At 39.3% G+C, this 21,008-nt stretch overlaps 1 protein-coding gene across 2 annotated transcripts in view; it reads left to right on the top strand.

The window, feature by feature from the left end:
- The window catches only part of LOC118125802 (LIM domain transcription factor LMO4.1), a 20,764-nt gene extending 1,140 nt beyond the window's left edge, over nt 1-19,624 (top strand). Inside the window, exons 2-6 of one of the 2 annotated variants that reach the window (XM_035184817.2) lie at nt 2,853-3,089; nt 10,521-10,768; nt 15,174-15,270; nt 15,387-15,545; nt 16,689-19,624. In XM_035184817.2, the coding sequence (XP_035040708.1) occupies nt 10,527-10,768; nt 15,174-15,270; nt 15,387-15,545; nt 16,689-16,697 (507 nt within the window). In that variant the 5' untranslated portion in view covers nt 2,853-3,089; nt 10,521-10,526 and the 3' untranslated portion in view covers nt 16,698-19,624. Of the gene's footprint in view, nt 1-2,698; nt 3,090-10,520; nt 10,769-15,173; nt 15,271-15,386; nt 15,546-16,688 lie in introns of those variants that run through there. The other variant, XM_047344369.1, reaches the window with a different exon arrangement.
- The last annotated feature ends 1,384 nt before the right edge of the window (nt 19,625-21,008 follow it).

Genomic DNA, 21,008 nt, shown 5'->3' on the forward strand with positions numbered 1-21,008 from the left:
TGGCATAAGAATGTACCAGAGGCAACACATTTTGGCTTTTATGGCCAAATTTGTTACCAAATGTGTTGTAATCTTTGTACATTAAGCCTTATAACCACAGCTTTCTTGTATGTATAGACTGGTTGCTGTCTGAAAAAAATTTTATTATGTTCCTAGTTTATTTCATAATAATCTACAAAGTTATTTGTAGCCACCAGTTGACAAATATTCTGGGTGGCCCATGAACCCCCAGCGATTTTCCTATTTGGCCCACATGCTATTGAAGTTGAATAGCCCTGCCCTGATACAATTTTCTTTCTTTTCAATCCATCAACCAACCAACCAGCCACTCAAATTGTATATGTATAGCCCATATTCACAACTCACAATTTGCCTCATAGGGCTTAACAAGCTGCAACACCCTCTGCCCTTAACCATCAACTAGAGGGAAAACTACCAAAAAACCTTTTAAAAGGAAAGAAAGTGTAGAAACGTCAGAGAGAGGTACATGGGAGGGATCCCTCTCCCAGGACGGACAAAAGTGCAATAGATATAACACATGACATAAAAAGACTGTGTCTAACAAATGGAGAGATATAGCAATGTCCAAAGCATGACCACAATTGACAAAGATGAAGGGAGGGGGGTTAGCAAATTGAAAACATTTTTTGGGGATATGAGACTACTGCAGAGTGCAGATTAAACCGTTTCTGTTTCACATGTCTGCCTCAGCATGAGAATCAACTTTGTAGCTTAGCAGTTTATCCACCAGAGGTCACACTTTACACATTTTTGTTGCAATCGAGTGTGGAAGATATACATTCAAAGTTCCTGCATGTGGTTATAATAACTAACTATTCACTATAGGTTTATAAATAGGCAGTTTGTCGTGAACTTATTTATCATATTATGGCATCACAAAAAAAATTCTACAGTTTTCTTTGAACCATCAGTATTGTTTCGATTGAAACCTGCAAAATTATTTGTTTACTACTCTAGGCAGAAAAACAAGATGTCCATATATTATCACCTTAAATTTGATTTGACAGTTAGCCAACATCTGCCTGTTTACACATTTAGAAAAACATGGAGCAATATTTCAATTCATTTGGGGTAGTTTCTCTACTCCCTTGACAAATCTGACTCCATTATTCTCTCTCTGTTTGGTTTTACTCCGGTCTCCACCAACTCGTGTGAGAAGATTCCGACTTTTTGGCTTCTAAATGCTTCACTAGGTTCACCAGTTTGTCACTAACTGTGTGTCTGTGCTGTTTGTCGCAGGGCTGATGGTGTGCAGTGGGTTTCTTACTGAACCAGACTGCCTGCTCTAGTTGAATACAGTTTTTTCAATTGACCAAAACCAAAACAATGAATCAAATATAATGTGGAAATGTATACAACTATTTAGATTACTTTCACTTTTAGCTATATAGTTTACCTCCAATCACAGAATCTAACTGTATGAGCAGCTACAGTTTCCATGATGCAGTCGGGAGCACGGTGTTGACAGTTGCAGGTCAGAGTTCAGACCCACCCTTCACTCCTCTCCAGCTCCGCCCACTAGTCCAAATATGGTATTGTGCGGCTTCAAAAAGCCCAGATGGCACTGGCAAAAATACAAACTCTTCAAAACATAGACTGTATATAAAGATGGATGATGTGTATCCACTTCCTCCCACTATCCAGAAAAAACTCTGCGCATTTGGAAACAGAGTCTGTGCAGTAGCGAATGGGGGATGGAGCCATTGGAATGAGATCCAGTGGAAACATGCGCTCGAGCAATCACAACTCAGTCTCAGCTGACAAACAATTCATTAAATATATACATTTTCTTTACCAAAGAAAAAAAAGAAAAAAGAACTTGAACCTACACCAGTGTGATAAGAACTAGGTAAACTGACAGAAACCATCTTTGACTTTTTATTTTGGTCCAGCTGCCACCCATTAACATAACATAACATTATATCCACCTCACTGTACCACCTGCCCCCTTGACCAACATGGGATCTAGAGCAGAGGTCTTCAACAGGGGGTCCGCGACCCCTAGGGGGTCCGAGTAGGTACTGCAGGGGGGTTGCGACATTTTTGCTTGATTAGACACATTTTTATATTTTTTAAATTAAAAACAAATTTTACAACCAATTTTTTCTCCACAAATTTAAATGTCTTTAAATACACATTAACATGAATCCAACATGTAGCGAACGGATAAATGGAGGCAGAAGACGTTATCTTTCAGTCAGCAATGCACACATTCAGCGACACACAATAATAAAAACATGAATATATGAACCTGTGTATTATTTGAATAGCTTAGTATTGAATGCACAATAACAGGGTAGCTATGTTTATACATGGCACTAGGCCCAGTTTAATATAAAACACTATTTTATACAATATATATAGTAGGGGGTCCCTGCTCCATCTCTCCATCAGTTTGGGGGTCCTTGGCCTGAAAAACGTTGAAGACCCCTGATCTAGAGCATTTAGCCGCTCTGGTCCCAGCCTCTGGATCTCCCTCTCACCAGACACCCGTAATGTTATTGATATTTTTGATACATTGTTTTTTTTTGTTCTGTTTTATCCCTGCCTTGTAAGGTGACCTTGAGTGCTGTGAAAGGCGCCTATAAGTAAAATGTATTATTATTATTATAATAACATAAGCATTTATGACCTGCAGCACTTGCAGCCAGCCACCAGGTGGCGAATGAGACGCTTTGGCTTAATTTTTGTGGAGCAGTCATGTCGTCCATCTTTATACTTGCTTATAGCCTTTGCTTCAAAACGGCAGTTCGCAAACCAATGGGTGACGTCACGGTGGGTTGCCACTTTGTCCTGAACGCGTCCTGATCGCTGAGAGTGTGTCCTCACAGGAACAGCTCTGAGCAGGAGACAGCAGAGGAGACCGAGCAGGAGACAGCAGAGGAGACCGAGCAGGAGACAGGAGCGACACCAGGACTCCTCAGAGAAGCGACTGTCTGTCAGTCACTGACACTGGCGCGTGGATTACAACAGCTGCAAAGTTTACGGCTATTTTTGCAACATCTGGCCCTTTCCCGGGCTTCAGCTGAGGCGAGCAGGACATTTAATCCAGCACCCTAAATCAAAAGGTACATTATTATGATGAGTGTTATTATTAGTAACTAGTTAGTTAGTTAGTTGGCTGCTCTCTTCATGCTGCTGCAGATGTTTGTTGACTTCCCGTGTTTTTTTTAAGTAACACATTGTTTGTTTTTCTCGTCCCTTCTTCGCTTTCCATGTGTTCACAACACATCTGTATCAGTTGACTGCAGCTGCAGCTCATTCCTGCAGTGAACGGGCAGTGTCTGCCACAGTGTTCGTTTAGAAGAGACCATTTCTCACTGTGCTGTCATCAAATATTCTGTGTTTATCAGGCTTATATTTATCCACCAATAACTGTTGCTTATGTCAGTGATGATTCACTTTGTTTTGTGCATTTTGCAAATGTTTGCTGATGTTCAAAAATGACTTCTTTAACCAGAGCAGAACGTGGCATGTCTGAGGGAGACATTGAATGTGTCACTTGCAGGCCGACAGTGAAGTACTCTTTGGCCGCTGCTGCTTCTCCTGCAGGGGAAGTGGGCTCTGCACGTCTCTGCTTGTCACTAAACTGCCCTGGAAAGGTTGGGGGGGGAGACATACACAGTAAAGATTGAGAAGGTCAGACAGTGTGTTTAGGCACAGCACACATGGTGGATCACTGGCTTTGTTTTTGAGGGGGGAAGTTAGTTAAATGTAATTATGCAGCTCTACCTGGCAGAAAAAGAGTCTGTGGTGGGTTTACCCCTCTATACACTCTCACCCACCCACATGACAGACAATATCAACTGTTTATGGAAGACAGGTTGTGCCCATACTCTACACACACACTCACATTGTTGCTGTGCCGATTATCTGCCCAAATAATCCTGAAGTGTGAGGGGTTTACAAAATAATCTTAATGCTACCGATTGAGTCGGAGCCTCCCTGATCTCAAATTGTAAATTTTAAAAATGTTTGATTTTTATGATAATCGGCTCCAATAGAAACCTGCAATAGCGAGAGAGAGAGAGCTGAGCGGGAAGAAACACCAACCAGATGGTTCATACTTGTACAGCTGTGAATAAAAACAATACATTTCCAACTCACCTCCAGCTCGCACTGCAAAATGTATACGTCTTTTCCGCCATGACTACATCCATCGTTGTGTTTTTTTTTAGCTGCAAAACATAAAACAAGACGTTGGCCTTCCCCCTTGTTTGTTTTTCTTCTGAAGTAATGTTTAATCATGCGAGTGTTCCACACTCCATTTCAAAAGGTGGCAGTAATGTGCCTAAAAGTTGTTTGCCAACCGTCATAAAAAAATTAAAGAAGATATCATGAGGGTCTGTGAAATTTCAAGTCTCTGGAATCGCCAGTGTGAGATTGTTTCCTACAAATGGCAAGTGTGTGGTCGGACGATCTGGCCAAATCGTCCAGTGTCTGTGTTCTGAAGATTATAAGATTACAAATCGGTTAAATCAGTCTGTGGTCTACCAAGTTTTTAATATCAATCAAGAGTTGAAAATCCTCTAGTGTGCAGCAGCCCGTATTGTGATTATTTGTGAACATGCCTGATACAGTAATCTGTATTTTATTGATTATATTTATTGGTCACAGTGGCAGATTTTGGGAAGTGCAGTGATTCCAGAGGACCTTGCTGCAATTAGTCATTTGTCTTCAAATGATCTGTTTTCTCATTTGACCAAAGAAAGCAGAAATGATTAAAGCGAGCTGCACTCAAGGACGTCCTTAGAGAGGGGTGAGACACAGAGAAGAGTACAAGTGTAGGTGAGGAACAAACAGACTTGCACACTTGCAGAAGCATTGACATGGTGAATGGAAGAAGTGGTTAAAAGCTTGAGAGTTCAGATCCTTCTCACTGTCAAACCCTGACACACTGCATGAAGTTACACACCTCGGATGCTTTGGCTAATCCATTTTAGGGTTTACCATTTCCCTTTTACAATATTTATGCCTGCCAACCACGCAGAGTGTTCTCATCCCTAAAGTAGAGAATTTTGGAAATGCTGCTGGCCTCGTTTTAGTGTTATAGTATAAAAACTCTGGGGAAGCATTTTAGCCTGGGTACGGAAGCTCTAAACAGACATGGAATCATACATTATATTTCCTCTGTTTTCCCGTGATAACAAGTTAATTTTAGTCGTTATCTCGTGATAACAAACCTTTGTTATCTCCTGATATCGAGATAATTAACTCGTTATCTGGCGATAACAAACCTTTGTTATCTCGTGATAACGAGATAATTAACTCGTTATCTTGAGATAACGAACCTTTGTTTTCCCGAGATAACAGAATAATTAATTTGAGATCAGGATCTAATATTTTGTCAATCAACAACTGATGGATGACTTTCTGCATTTGTTTTGTGCTTTATAAACTCATATATAGGTTATATGTAAAAGCAAGGCATAAAGCAATCTCGGCCTGTGTCCGTCCTTGATTGAAGAAAAATATGATGTGATGATCAAGATCTTGCTCATCGGACATTGCTACACTGAATGCAACAGTTCCTGTAATGATAGGCTTTATATAGACTTATCTTGTGATACCAAGTTATTTATCACTAGATAACAACTCAAATTAAGTCGTTATCACGGGAAAACAGAGGAAATAAAGTGTAGGATCACATGTCCGTTTAGGGCTTCCGTACCTGGGTGATCAAAAATACATACTTAAGAAAAGAATAAAATAAACAAGGAAGCAGTCAATCACATTCGCTCCCTCATTGGGTCTATCAGTCAAATCCCATGTCTTAATTTTGCCCTTGCTGTTCCTTATTTATAGTATTTTGTTCCACATTAATAGTATTCTGTTTGCCGTTTATTGGCATGAGCATGACTAGTATGTATTGGTCATGTGATAGCTTTTAAGGTGTGTTGGAATGGACAGAAATGACCTCTGATATGGAGTTAAACAGTTGACTGGATGGATCAAAATACTGTTTTAAAATGAAAACAGAAAAGTGTGGACACAGTCTTAATTATCAACACACAGTAAAATGAGCCAAAAGTTGGGTGAGTATTCGTATGTAAGCTCAGTAGTCCTGTTTCATTATGTTTTGACCCATCACTCGGCTCTGGAGTCAGGCTGTGTAGTCCTAAACCTACTGGGCCAAATGAACTGATGAGACCAAACTCCTGCCTTCAAACAATGTGATTATAAGCTGTCTTTACTCCTGCTCTCACCAAAGCATGGAGCAGACAATTGACCTGCCCTGTTCTCTGTATTTCATCCACAATCACTGCTGTTTCCTTTTAGAGCCACTAATTGAATTAAGCCCTCTGGTTGAATGATGGTCCCTGACATTTCATAAATAAAGGAACATGGCAAAGTTTAATGAGTCTATGAGGTCATCAGGTGTTAACCCTGTGTCCTAGAACGTTTAATCATACAACTAAATAATTAGTATGTTTTTTTGGTAACATGAACTGTAAGCAGATCACCTTTACTAATGACATAATGATGTAATATTGTCAATAAATATGTTCATTTTTATCATAGCACTGTATTTGGCAAGTTGACAAGCGGGTGGTACTGAGCCATCAGAACAAGGGGACCGTAAATTGATATTACAGTTTTTACTGGTTGTTTCAGTAATTTACTGCTCCTCTCTGTGTCTCTATCATTTGCGCTACGCAATGCTGACGGAATTGAGCCACACTGCTGCTTTATTGCCTTGTTTGTCTGCAAAGATCTGATAATGATTATATTTTATCAGATAAAATGTAATGTAGACAAGCTTAATGCAGACGGAAGGGCCCCATGCTTCACTGAACTCAGAGGAAGTTGATGGTGTTTCGAAAGATTAATACACATACCAAATACCTTACCCATCTAACTGCTGCTAATTAGAATAACCAAAGGTTCTTTTTAAAACCATTGATCATCATCTGCTTCACTGTTGTCTCTCAAAATGATTTGGTGATATTTTAAATTCCTCAGGTTAAAATTGTGTCTCTTATGGTTGTTATGCTGATACTGTTATATGTTGCCAATTTGTGAAACAGCTGAGGGCCAAAGGAATCTGTCCTCTTTGCACAAATGTACTAGTGAGAACGGTGTCTGGATATCTCGGCTTCCTGCAGCTCCCAACAAAACTGAATTTCTTGTTTTTGTCCCCAACTAGACCTTTGAGATTTCACTCCAGCACGTTTGTCACCAGTCTGCCAAGTAAAAAACCAGCTCCCAGAATCCTCAGGTTCATCTCTGACTCCATGTTGAATTTTGAGAAACACATTGTCTCATTTATCCCGTCCTGTTATTTTCACTTAGTGATCCTTGGCAAACTAAGTCTTATTTTGTATGCATTATAATTTTGAATGTGCTAATATTCTGATGTCACAGCTCTGGCTAAAAAATGTCACAGTAAGTATAACTTGTGCTTTACCAATCAGGAAGTCAGACAATTATGTACAATTCATAAGAATATTAAACTTAACAATATCTCTTGAACTTGAACTGCAAACCTCACTTTGTGGAACTTTTTGAGCTCAGTTATATGTACGTAAACATGACACTGAGACTGAGTTGTTACAAAGCATCAGCCTCAATCCAAATTGTACATCACACAGTAGAATAAACACAGTTTCAAAGATTTTACTTTTCTCTAATGCAAAACTGTTGTGTCAGACCGCATGTGTGAAAAGGAAGGCAAAGAGGAAAAATACAAGAAACACCTTTAAATGATCTGCAGCCTCTAAAAAGAGAAGTTAATGCTATCGTTGGGAACCTCAGCATTGGAAACTAATTTGTAAATTATATAACAGAACTCGCTTTTTCAAGTCGTTCAAAAGATCTGCTCGTTTGTGAATATGTTTTCATTAATAGGAAGGTTTGGTCCCATGAATGAGGCTGTTTGTGGTTTTAATGTAGCCTTGGGCTTAACATGGCGTTCCTGTGGCTGATTAGAGCCAGGTGTCTGCTCAGAAAATGAGGGTATTGAGGGCAGCCTGCTTCACTACAGCGCACCAGCTGCTGCCGTCTCAAATAATCTTGTGGGAAGGCTTCGCCGTAAAGCTAAACATGCCCTTGCTGAAATTAAACACACTCAAGAGCACAAATGATGTTACTGTTGAGCATTTGAAAAATGAAATCTGGCACTGCAATTATTTTATGTTGTTGTTGGCAGTAATTATGAATTGGGGAAGGTGCGGAAGAGCCAGTGTAGCTGACTCATTACTGAGTAGCACATACTGCTATGTTGTACTAGGTGTTATTCAATAGCAGTATTATTCCCAGCTGGGCATGAAATCCATTCAGTTTTGTAATGGAAAAATTAGAGCTGAAGAAATACAGTAAATGTTGCATGATGGCACATGTGCACTGTTGCTTTGACTGTAACCTCCAACTATTTATTTTTCCCATAACTTTGGATTTGCTTGAAGTACTTGAACTATGTCTCCAGAAAGTGTCGCCTGAGCAAAGGGTCATACATCAGCCAAAATGTTTATTGGACAACCCGATCCTGCACAACTTCAAAGAGCTTCCTCTGGGGACATATTATCAAGTTCAGATAAGAGTTCATTGTGGGTCCAAAGACTGTGTGTGGTTTGGTTTGAGTTGGACACAACACGTTTAGTGTAAAACAACAACACTGTGATGGGAGGGTGCTTATGTACGTGTGTACGTGTGTGTTTTCCTTTTGGGGTTTCACATTCCCATCACCAAAATGTAAATGGCACCAGGCTTTTTACCAGCAAGTTGCAAAACCAGTTGATGGCATCTGCTGCCAAGAGCCAAATTTGGGGAGACAGGGCTGTGTTTCTGTCTCCTGTATGTTAGGGCTAACCCGAACCCGAACCCCATTCCCAGTAAATGTTATGACGGGAATTTGAATTAAATGCTAGTATAAGCTGTCCTTAACAGCTCTCTTTTTCTCGTTTTCTCTCTTTCTCTGTTGCTTGTGACAGTAGGATGAACCTATGGAGTGAGGACATTCTGACCAAAAAACATTACTTACACCACATCCAGTTAGTCACCTCTGTTTCTCATAACAAGAACAGGAAGAGCCCCAGGTGTAAGCTTGTCTTCATCACTTGCTGCTGAGTCTGTTAATCGGGTCGGTCTGGACCAAGCTCCTTTATCCTCTTTTTTTCTTGTTGGGTGTTTTTGTAAAGAAATCACCAGATTTGCCGCAATTCCACTTGAAGTGGAACGGTTGTGTGACCATGACATTTGAGCTCTGTCAGACTGGTTGTTATAATGAAAATAATAATAATAATCTTCGGCGTGTTTCAGCCTTTTAATCGGAATAACGTTAAAAGCCGAACCAGAGGGTACGCTGAGGCTAAAGGTAAATCTGACTGGCTACTGGCTTGTAGGGCAGTGCTATAAAAGCCATGTGGCCCGCTCAGTAGATCAAACATCATTACCTCTATGCTTTTTTTAAACTAAACTGAATACCCACTCTCATAAGCAGCAGAGTCAAAAGCTGTCGTATTTAAGAAACTACATAAAATGTGGTTGCAATAAAAGTAAGATAAACGGAATAAATGAGTTCAAACAACGCAGTAGTACCAGAATTACAAAAAATGCTTTCTTATAAAACTATGTTTTGAGCAGTGATTTAAAGATCGGTAGTGAGTTGGCGAGTCTAATCTTGTCAGGCAGGGAGTTCCAGAGCCTCGGGGCCCTGACAGAGAAAGCCTGGTCACCTTGGGTAGCCAGCTTTGACCTAGGGACAGCTAACAAGGACAGGCTGGCTGATCTCAGGTTGCAACTGCGATAAATGTGTTCCATGTGCCAAGCTCTGCATGTCAATATATTTTGCAAATCAGATGGAGCCCTGCTTCCCAAGATAATAAATTAAAGATATACAGATCATTGACGGGCCAGGGTTTTTCCTGCATAGAGAATTGCGAGGCAGCTTTGCCTCCCACAAAAAATGTCTAGTACAGTGGAAACCACTTATAGTGATCACGTTTGTCCTGGACCAAATTGATGTCCATAAGTAGTTGATTACTATAAAAGAATTGCGTAGCTTTTGTATGATAGTCACAGAACTTGAGGGAAAGGTAACACTGCATATACACACGTACTGACTCTGCTGCTCATTTTCCTTATTCTTATTCTTATTCTTATTTAGTACTATTCAAATAAAGTTTATTATTACTAATACAAAATGCAAAAGTAAGTGAGTGTACATACACACTGAACAAACATATAACTATACATACAGTAAAGTGTATTCAACCCTCTGTATGTGTACATATCTTTTTTCTCTTAATGCAATGTGTTGTTGCACATTCCAAGCAAAACAAAGGCTTGTGTGGGGGTTTCATATTTGCAGTAACTATACTGCATATGCTTTAGTTGTGTGACATTAGTTTCAGAGCAATCTGAAGTTTTTCATTGAAGGATTCTATATATTTTACGTTTTTCATCAAATATATATTTTGCTGATATTTTCACTGTTGTGCCTCCATAATTTTTCATTGACTAGTGCTCTACTCTCTCTTTACCTGCTGCCATGTCCTCAGGTTGCTATGGTGAACAATAGAGTGGACGCGCCTGCTGTTGCTGTAATGGGCAGTGGCGTGGGAACAGCAGGCAGGACGTGTGCAGGATGTGGAAATCGAATCGCAGACCGCTTCCTGCTTTTTTCCATGGAGCGATACTGGCACACGCGCTGCCTCAAGTGCTCGTGCTGCCACGCTCAGCTGGGAGAGTACAGCAGCACCTGTTACAGCAAAGGAGGAATGATCCTCTGTAAGAACGACTACATCAGGTGAGCCCTACTGAGAAACTGTTTAGGTGGTAAGAACTCAGGTCAACTCATTTAAAGTGAACGATTACTATGTGGTAAATAGTCTGAATAGGCTTTTCGCCCAGTCAAACACATTGATATAGCACTTTTATATGCTGTGAGCATTTCTATCACACTAAATTCACAAATTAATGTTTTGTGATTGGCTTGTGGACTGGAGGGGCTGAGGGGGAAACCACTGACCTAGTGGACAACCTGCTCTCACTACTGAGCCACAGAAAATACTGATGAATGAAATATGCTTCCCTCTGGGTCTTAATGACATCTGGAGACTTAGAAATTGCTCAAGAATAGACTTGTGTTTATGTTTGCTAACCTGTTCAGGTTCTACCAGTTATTCAGATGGTAATATCTGATCATACTTAAGTCTAGGAGAGAGAGAGAGAGAGAGAGAGAGAGAGAGAGAGAGAGAGAAGGATGCAAAGGACAGCTAATAGTAACATTTAAGAGAGATTAATGATGACTAATGGGAGATTCTGGTATTTATAGAGATAGGGTTAGGGTTATATATAAGGTAATATACATATATAAAATGATAAGGATCTGTGTGAATTAAAATATTATAGACCAGTGCGAATTAAACACAGTGTTAAGAACTTATCAAAAATATTAGCAATAGACTGGATAGAGAGCTTGTGAAACGTATCTACTCTGAGGTGGCTTCAGATGCCTTAAGCAGTGCTCTATGAACAAAGTAACATGGTCTTATTTTACTTTCATTAGACAAACACAAGAATGGGTGCTTCCCTCTGTCTGAATGTGAACCACAGTATCCCTTCCCTTGCCTTTTTTATCAATCATAGGGTCCTTATATTGTAAGTCTCTCCCTGTCACATCACATCTACAAGCTCTCTGGATCAAAGTTCAAAGAGGCTTCGAGGAGCACTGAAAAGACAACGAGATAAGAACAGAAGCCAAGAGCATCCACTCATAAGACTTTAACTCAACAATCTCACTTATTCGCCAAAAATAATAGTGTAATTGCTATGGGACATGAGGCTTTAACTTCTTTGTTACCTACCCCTACGTAGGCAATGTCCATAAATACGTTTGTGATTAATCTTAAAGGGAACCTATTATATTCATTTCCTGCTCTACATTTTTATCCTGAAACGTAACTACAGTAACAGTACATGTAACATGATTTTGAGTTTTAATAAAGTCTTTATCTAAAACTATCTTTTTTGCATCCCCTCAAAATATTAGCTCAAGACTCTTTAACAGCCCACTATCTTTAGATTGGCGGAAAACCCAGAAGTCACCCAGCAGAAGTCACTCAGAACCTTTGAGCACCGCCTCAGCAGTAAATGGTTACATCGTGAAACTTAGACTTTAGTTTCAGTAACTAAGATAAGTAGCAGAGCATAATGGATTGAAACAGAAACTTCTTAAATCCATCCGCATATGTTTAAATTGATCTAGAATATGAGCATGGAGAGTACATATCACAATCTGTATATAATACTTTCTATCTACTATCCTGTTAAAAATGTTCGTGTTGGAGATGTTTCAAAATGGTGACTTAAGTGTAAAAATATCTTGAGAAAGATTTTGTTGATGAGATGGAGTTATTTTGTGAAACTGCTAGGTGTGTGGGTTGGAAAGATTATTTGAAGTATTATTTGAAGTATATTGATAATATTCCCACTATAAACTAATACACTCAGGGTTCAAACTTGACACAATTATTAAACACATGTTTATATAATCATATTATATGCTAAAAGTCTACTATTTTGTTTATGCGGCACAAATTCTTTTTCAGATTTTTTGATAATGAAAAGTTCAAAAGATCTTACAAATTGTATTTTTTTGGCATCAGGTTGCTCTAATGAAAATACAGCAATTGACAGAGTCATGAGTAAACAGCACAATCTGTCATATGGACTGCCGGTGAGATGGAAAAGCTCATGTATCAAAACACAGTCATGGAAATCCGGGTAAACAGAAGAAAATTGGCCGATTGCATAATATTCCGAGTCGAGTCTTGCCCCAACCGTAGACACATTTTTATGTCAATCGCTTTTTGTGTAATCCTGCTAAGTAACCCATATACAAACACAGATGAAAACATAACCTCCTTGGCAGAGGTAGAAATCCTGAGAAATACCAGTGACCTTAGGCCCTAATAAGGACAAATGCAGTGTTGTGTAGTGCCAACAAGGAGCTGCAAAGTCGAACTGAATATTCCTTTTGATCTTCCTCTAGGGGTAGGGTGACGGACTTAATGGAATTCAAATAAATCAGTCTATATGTCTGTGAGACTAACGTGCATTACATTCATTTAAGATTCCATATATTCATGAAACATTGATCCAAAAAGCCCAACCTTAAAAAACTAAAAGGTGGGTAGCAGTTTATATTTGGGATATGTAACTGGTCTTGAACACAATGGACACAACACCACGGGACATGAACAACCTCGTTCAGCTAAAAACCTGCTCCGCCTTTCCTCATTTACTGCATGTCAAAAATATCTGTGCGCGAAGTAATGATTCTGCCTGCTTTAATTTCACTTAGTTACACTTTACACTAACTGGCAACTGTACAGTCTAAATTAAAAGTTTAGTCGATCCCTCTGATTTGCCTAATCGGTCAAGTTAAATAACTCCTTTTAGTGAACTCCATCTTTTATTTCACTATTCTTGACAAACTGAGCAGGGAAGTGAGGAAACAAAAAACATATTCATCATGACCGGTCCAGGAATAAAATTGCGTCGTGCTAAAATTTTTTAAATGTGTGTTACCCTGTGTCTGTGTTTTGTTCTTTGCACTTAGTGTGCCAGTGTGTAAGAAGTGTCTATGATCAGACTTACACAGATAGGGATTCTGTGGGTGCCCTCATCTCTAGGGCAAAAAGCTGAATGTGGAAAGCCACAGCTCGAGGCTGAGGTGGAACCCAAGACACAGCAGACTTTGTATATCAGTCCAGTAAAAATACAGTGGCTGCTAGGACCCTACTTGTGAAATAAAGCTCTCACTGTCGACTGAAATTACAGCACAATCTGTAATAAGATACACTACTTGGTCATGTGAGCACTGCTATGAAAAATTAACTGACACAGCAAATTATGAAATGTTGACCCAGTTACTGCTGTAGTATATCCAATCACATAGAAGAAGACCTGTTCAACTCGGCCCACAGAATTAGTAGGTAGATATGTATCTCAGGTCTCAGGGGCACTAATTAAATGTTTGGATTAAGATGAAAAAAATCATTACCCTGTGCCCTCACTGAAGAGCAGGCTGTGAGTGTACGTAAGTGACACAGTGCATTAGTTTCACAGGAAGCTGTAATGATGACAGAAGCTTCTAATTACAGTCATCAGCCTCCTGCAGCTCAGGTGCTGAAACGCTGACGTGTGCTGCTGCATTCAAAGAACACAGACAAGTTTGGACTTGTCGGTATTTGTTAAACATGTTCTCTGTTTTGAACTTCTTGTTAACATGGGTTTTATTTTATGCCAAAGTATCTAAAATCATAGAATGACATTCCCATCAGCTGTGTCTGATGTCACTAATTCTTACCCAGCAAGTTAAACTGCACAGTAAACATTACCCTCTATTTTTCGAATCGCCATCACCTGCACCACATGTGTGATGTGCTGTGCAGAGTGGGCCATGTCAATAATGTGTATGGCCTCAAGGCACCACACAACAACAAATCCACATGGGTGAGGTTGCTATGGCAGCACATGAACCATGACATACAGCTGTTAAGGAAACAAACAACAGTATCATTAGACCTGAGAAAGAAGCGCGGCTTTGTGTAGCCTGTACTGAGAAAACCTCTGTATATCACTCTTGTGTGTGTACTTGAGGCAGCGAGTTACACGTTACAAGGAAGTCAGACTATAAACAGAACAGCACTGTGAGAAAACAACCCAAAGGTCTGTGCTGGTGTTGGCTTGTTATTTCAGGTACCAGTGGGAGGCCGCTTTGTGTCACAGATACATGAGTGATCTGGTTAGGACTCAACGAGGCAGAATCTTAATGCTGTCGGAAGGTGTGATGGCTTTTTTTTTCAGTCAAAGGCCGGGGAAATAGCACAACTTATTTTTAGAGTTGAAGGGGTGAGGGTTAGATTGAAGTTATGAGTGGCTGATGAATGTTGTTGATGTACAGGTTTTCAAATGGTTGAATGCCTTTCTGCTTTTAGTATTTAGTATTTAGTATTTAGTAGCACTTAAATGGCACTCACTCATAGCACTTTGTAGTTTGGCTTTTTTGAAGAAATTGTACTTTCTTGATTCTTGTTGTTCTGGGTTTGTACCCTCATGGTTGAATGCACTTATTGTAAGTCGCTTTGGATAAAAGCGTCAGCTAAATGAAATGTAATGTAGTGTAATGCTTTTCTGCTTTGCAGGCTGTTCGGACACAGTGGTGCCTGCAGTGCTTGTGGACAGTCTATACCTGCCAGTGAGATGGTGATGCGAGTTCAAGGCAACGTTTACCACCTTAAAGTGAGGGTGACGGTATAATTGTACCACTTGATATTACCACATCATTAACATTGTTATCAGTGTTTTAATCTTGATAGTTACTTGATACCATATAATTACATATATCTTTTTTCTAGTGTTTTACCTGTGCGACCTGTAGGAACCGCCTGGTCCCAGGTGATCGTTTTCACTACGTCAATGGGACTATCTTCTGTGAGCATGACCAACCAGGAGGAGGTCTGCACAGTGGACACCCAGCTTCACTGCAGAGCAACAGCATGATGTCTGATCAGAAGGTGAGAGGTTGTGTATACTATTAGGCATATCTGACCTAGTGGACAACCTGCTCTCACTACTGAGCCACAGAAAATACTGATGAATGAAATATGCTTCCCTCTGGGTCTTAATGACATCTGGAGACAGAAATTGCTCAAGAAATTGCTCAAGAATAGACTTGTGTTTATGTTTGCTAACCTGTTCAGGTTCTACCAGTTATTCAGATGGTAATATCTGATCATACTTAAGTCTAGGAGGGAGAGAGAGAGGGAGGAGAGAGGGAGAGGGAGAGAGAGAGAGAGAGAGAGAGAGAGAGAGAGAGAGAGAGAGAGAGAGAGAGAGAGAGAGAGAGAGAGAGAGAGAGAGAGAGAGAGAGAGAGAGAGAGAGAGAGAGAGGGACAGCTAATAACATTTAAGAGAGATTAATGATGACTAATGGGAGATTCTGGTATTTATAGAGATAGGGTTAGGGTTATATATAAGGTAATATACATATATAAAATGATAAGGATCTGTGTGAATTAAAATATTATAGACCAGTGTGCGAATCCAAACACAGTGTTAAGAACTTATCAAGATAAACAGCTCTCCAGAGCAACGAGATGATTACTTAAAGGTGTCAGAAATCATGAAAGCAATATTCTTTTGGGTAGTTTTTCCTTCCTCTTGTTGAGGGTTAAGGGCAGAGGATGTCCCAGCTTGTTAAAGTCCTATGAGACAAATTGTGATTTGTGAATATGGGCTGTACAAATAAAATTTGATTTGATTTGATTTGAATATGGAGCTAGCCGATGACCGAATGGTCGGAGCACATACACCTTTAGCAGCTGGTCCCCAGTTTGACTCCTGACCAGCTGGACCATTTACTGTGAGTCTCTCACCTTGTTTCCATCAGAATGAAGGGATACATTTCCAAAATTAGATTTGAAAAACAGAAAAATGGGAATGCCTAATTTGATATTGGGGAGACACCTACACTACAGCATGATAGAGTTATTACAGCCATGTTGCTGGATGTAAATGCACTGGCACACTTGTTACTAATAACAGAGTGGCTGAAAGGATGTGATACAGAGGAATGGAAACATATTGCGGATGTTTCAGGATGTCAACATTTTTGTTTTATTTCCTCGTTTATAATGATCTCTGCCCCCTGTTGACAGGTGTGCTGAGAGAGAGGATGGGAAAACCAAATGCGTGCCTTCTCCTCCACCTTCCTCCTCCGTCACTTCTTCACCCTCCTTCACACTGTGAATCCTGACCTTCCTCCCTCCTGATGGACAGTTACTTCACAGTCTGGATATATACTGGTTTAGGCTTCAACTTTCCAACAGCAACTGACTTGTCTGTGTAGGTGGACTGTGAATCTGGACACGTACTGTGTGCTCTTAGCAGTTGGAAATTATTTATTCTTTAGGCCGTTGTTTATCGTGAACTGTGAGTGGCAAGAACTATCATGGCAAATGGGGGAGAAGTTGAAGCCTTATAACTCAATGTGACTCCTGTAGAGGGTGAACTTTTTAAATCCAAAATAACAGACCACACTTGTACGTTGACCAGTTTTTGGTTTGTTTTGATTCTTGAGTTGTGATTCCAACTACTGAATGTTTCCCTCCACACACAAGAAAAGCTGTTTTCAGACGTGACCTCCGGATCTTATATTAATAAAAAACGTAGGTTTTGGTAACTGCTTCTCTGACCACAGACAGAAGTGGCTTTTTTTGCCCAGAATCACCTCATTAACATAACAATATTTTCTAGTTTGTTTATATTGGAAATTCTCACATTGGGGCTGGGGCCTTGATTTACGAACATGATAGACAGAAAAATGTCTTAATTAGAGACAGTTCTTTATATCTGAAATAGTTAATTATGCTGTATTTACCATGTGAGTCACTGTAGTAGGCTCCAGGTATTTATTTCCCCCTCAATGTATTTTACTCAGCTGGCTTTATTTGTTTGTGTTGGCCACTACTATTTGAAACTTGTTAATTAATTAAATACCAACTTCTATATTATTATTTATGATAATATTATCAACAATCCTTTTCCAAAGTGTGTCATTGGATTTTAGATGGATTTCCTATCAGTTGAACATTGACTTTTTTAACTAGTTCAAAACAATATGAAGTCGAACTGAGAGAGATGAAGCTGGAACATAGGTAATTCATCCCAATCAATAATTAAACAATTGCTGGAAGGTACAAACTGGAGTCTAACTTTGGAATATTTGCTTTTGAAAATTGTTATCAACACCTGCTGGATGGATTAACATGACATGTAGATCAGACACCCATGTTCCCCTAAGGATGAATTGTCAAAGCTTTCATGTTCTGGCTTTTCACATCATCAGGTCAAATTCCAAGCCTCAAATTTACATGAATTCATATGTCAGTAATCTGAAGCAAGCAAACTACATGGTAACATTAGCCTCTATTTTGTATTTTATTGTTTTATGCTTTATTTACCAAAGCGTGTGATCTCAATACTTAAGCCTTTTGGGAAAATGATCTTACGTTTGTACACATTTATTCAGTTGAGATACACAGTGTGGTAGCAAATCAACTACAGAACTACAGGGCTAAGAAGATCAAGGCTGTCTCTCCGTAGGAATGTCTTTCTTTGTATACTTCATTATTATGTACATTCTTTTCTTCAGGTGTTGATGAAAGTTCATCATTAATGCATTTAAGGTTTTACAGTGTTTATAATTGTGTTTTGAAAGATTGTTCCACAAGAGATTTAGCAGCAGTGACATGTGCTGTATACTCTAAATGTCCATTGCTGTGCAAATCAAGTCTTTACTTTTAAAACTGCTGTTCATAGTTTGTGTAAGAGTGAAGGATGGTTGAGATGAAAGGTTTAAGTGCACTAATATCCTGCTGAGTTGTGTGCTACAGTATATGAAACCTATATGATGTTGTGTTTTCTTTTTCAATCAAGTCAAAAATGTATTGCTCCAAACTTGGAAAGGAAATGAGACCTCTCAGAAGAGCTGTCTTGTGAGTGATAAGGATGATTTGGCTAAAGCTAGAGTGAGAGTTACAGATAGGTGCTTCAGACTGAGGAGTAAGTAAGGAAGGCTTTGGGTTCTCAGACAAACATGGCTGATTACCCACAGGAATGGGATTTCAAAGGCCTGAGCCGAGGCCATTACAGAAGCAATTAAAGTGGGATGCGCTGGAGGCCTGCATCGGCTTTAGCTGCACTCCAGTTTTTCAGCCTAATGAGGCCTAATCTGGTGAGGTGGTCTAATTAAAAGGTAGGGAGCGCTTTCCTATGAGCATGCAGCAGTTGGTGCTCTCTAGCTTACTGAGGGGCAAACGCACAAGACACAATATGCTTTTTTTTGTTTTCAATCATATGCGTCTTTTCAAATTAAAACATTCAACTTGACATTTTGAACAAGTATGCTGGTCTCTGGTCTTACTAAGGTCTCTACTCTGGTTTGTTATGTTTGCTTTTTGGCCTGAAATGCCTTCTTTTTTTTTTACATGTATATTTGGCAAGGAAACTATGAGATCATCTCCACGCTAATTATAGGGTCACTCCTTTTCCATATTGTTTGTGTGGCTTTCTACTCAGCAGAGTCAAAGGCAGAAGTGAAATGCAGGATGGGTAGAGGCACACATGAGTAGCCAGCTGTGACTCTTCAAATTAACAGGCCTGGAGAACTCAGCAGCTCCTCTCACAGGGTTAGTCCAATTAGCTTCACATTCACGGCAACAATGAAGCTTTTAATGGTTGTCTTTCAAAGTGCCCTTTCATAATGATGGAGGGTGAGTACATTCCTCTGGTTTTTCAGTGAGGACACAGAACCTGAGTCACACCAATTTCCCCTTCAAGGCTTTTGTTTTGTTTTAGTTCGCCAGGCTGTGGCATTAGACCACTGGTAAAGGTATGGCAAAATAAACAATGAATGAAAATAACAGGTTCCAGTTTTAGCATATTTTTAAGGCTCAATCACCAATGTAGCTGTTTAGTTTTCTCATACTCTGGATATTTTTCTGTTAAGTTTTTGTTGGAAGTAATTTCTGTTGCAGAAAAAGATGCTTTCGCTTTGTCCAATATTTGTGGTTTGTAAAACAAATGATACATTTATTTGTGTGTGATTCTGATTTCAATTTCCACATCAAGCCCCTGTCTGCCACTATACACTTCTCATTTAGAAAACAATGATACCAAAAACTTACTTTAACGATGCTGGAAGGGAGTTTTGGAGTGTACTGCCAACATTTTTATCAGAACATGAATATGTTAGCATGGCACTTTAAAATTAAAAAATACATGAGCTGTAAGAAGAAGAAACTGAGTTGAGTCAAAATTCTCATTCACAGAGCATTAGAAAGACCCTCTTCACATTACACATAGTTCATATCAGAATAGAAGAACTTTACTAGCCCTTAACTTTATAACAAAGCAGATTAATACTTGTCCATTACGAAACATACCAAGGCTTTTGCCAATAAAAGCCTTACTTTACGATCTACGTAGACATATAGGTTGTTGTTACTGTATCATTTCCCTTACTCATCAGAAGTGAGATTATTAGCAAAACAAGATGGTTATATGTAATGGTTCTTACTTGTGTTTTATCAATAATTTGTTAAAATGTAATCTTTAAAAGTCAAATTGTACCTCAGTGTAACTGAAGCATAAAGAGATGAAGATAACCTATTTACCAAATGATATTAACATCCAGCTGAAACATCCATCCATACTTCATGTGGTGTTATGGGTATATACTGTATGAGGACAAAACTTTTTCTCTGTTTATCCTATATCTTTGCAGTCAAGCTAATTGGATGTTGAATTTGTAAGGCTAATTAATGATATGCAGATGTGTCTTGATTGGTTTAGTGTAGCATGGAACTTTCACCACGGAGGAAATTTGGGAGACCCCCCGTTTCAGTCATTTACATGTGTTAATTAATTTGTCGTCTGCCTCTCGAGCTCACAGACAGTATGACATTTTGATTTCCACTCAGACAGGCAAAGCATGTCAAAGTGTTTTTGTCATGTCTGTGTCTAGTGAACAAACCCAATGTATCATTCCATTACAAGGGAGGAAAATCTATCAAGAGTAATGCAATGTTGCAATTGTTAAATATATGTGATAGTTAAAGAAGGCCTCGCCACCATCCAGGCCAACAATCCTGACCCTGGCTGCAGCTCATGCTTCACCTTCAGCTGCTATCTCTGTCAATGACGTTTAAAAATATATGTAGAAACTATTTTGAATATTGAATGAAGCAAGTCATTTCCTTCTCAGTAAGTTGTCTTTAAAATAAAAGCACAATGTTCGTTTTGCTGCTGAAAGGTTTTACATTGAGCTGCACTGCAGAGCTTTCACTTTGAAAAGTTGTGAACTTGGATCTGAGGATTTTAGACGGATTATAAAAAGTTCTGCAGATAAGGTCCAGCACACAAACAATAAAAAAGTGAAAGTATGTTGTAGAACTGTTTGAGGAGGTCTCACTTGT

The sequence above is a fragment of the Hippoglossus stenolepis genome, chromosome 18 (genome assembly GCF_022539355.2).
Source record: "Hippoglossus stenolepis isolate QCI-W04-F060 chromosome 18, HSTE1.2, whole genome shotgun sequence".
Classification (NCBI taxonomy): Eukaryota; Metazoa; Chordata; class Actinopteri; order Pleuronectiformes; family Pleuronectidae; genus Hippoglossus; species Hippoglossus stenolepis.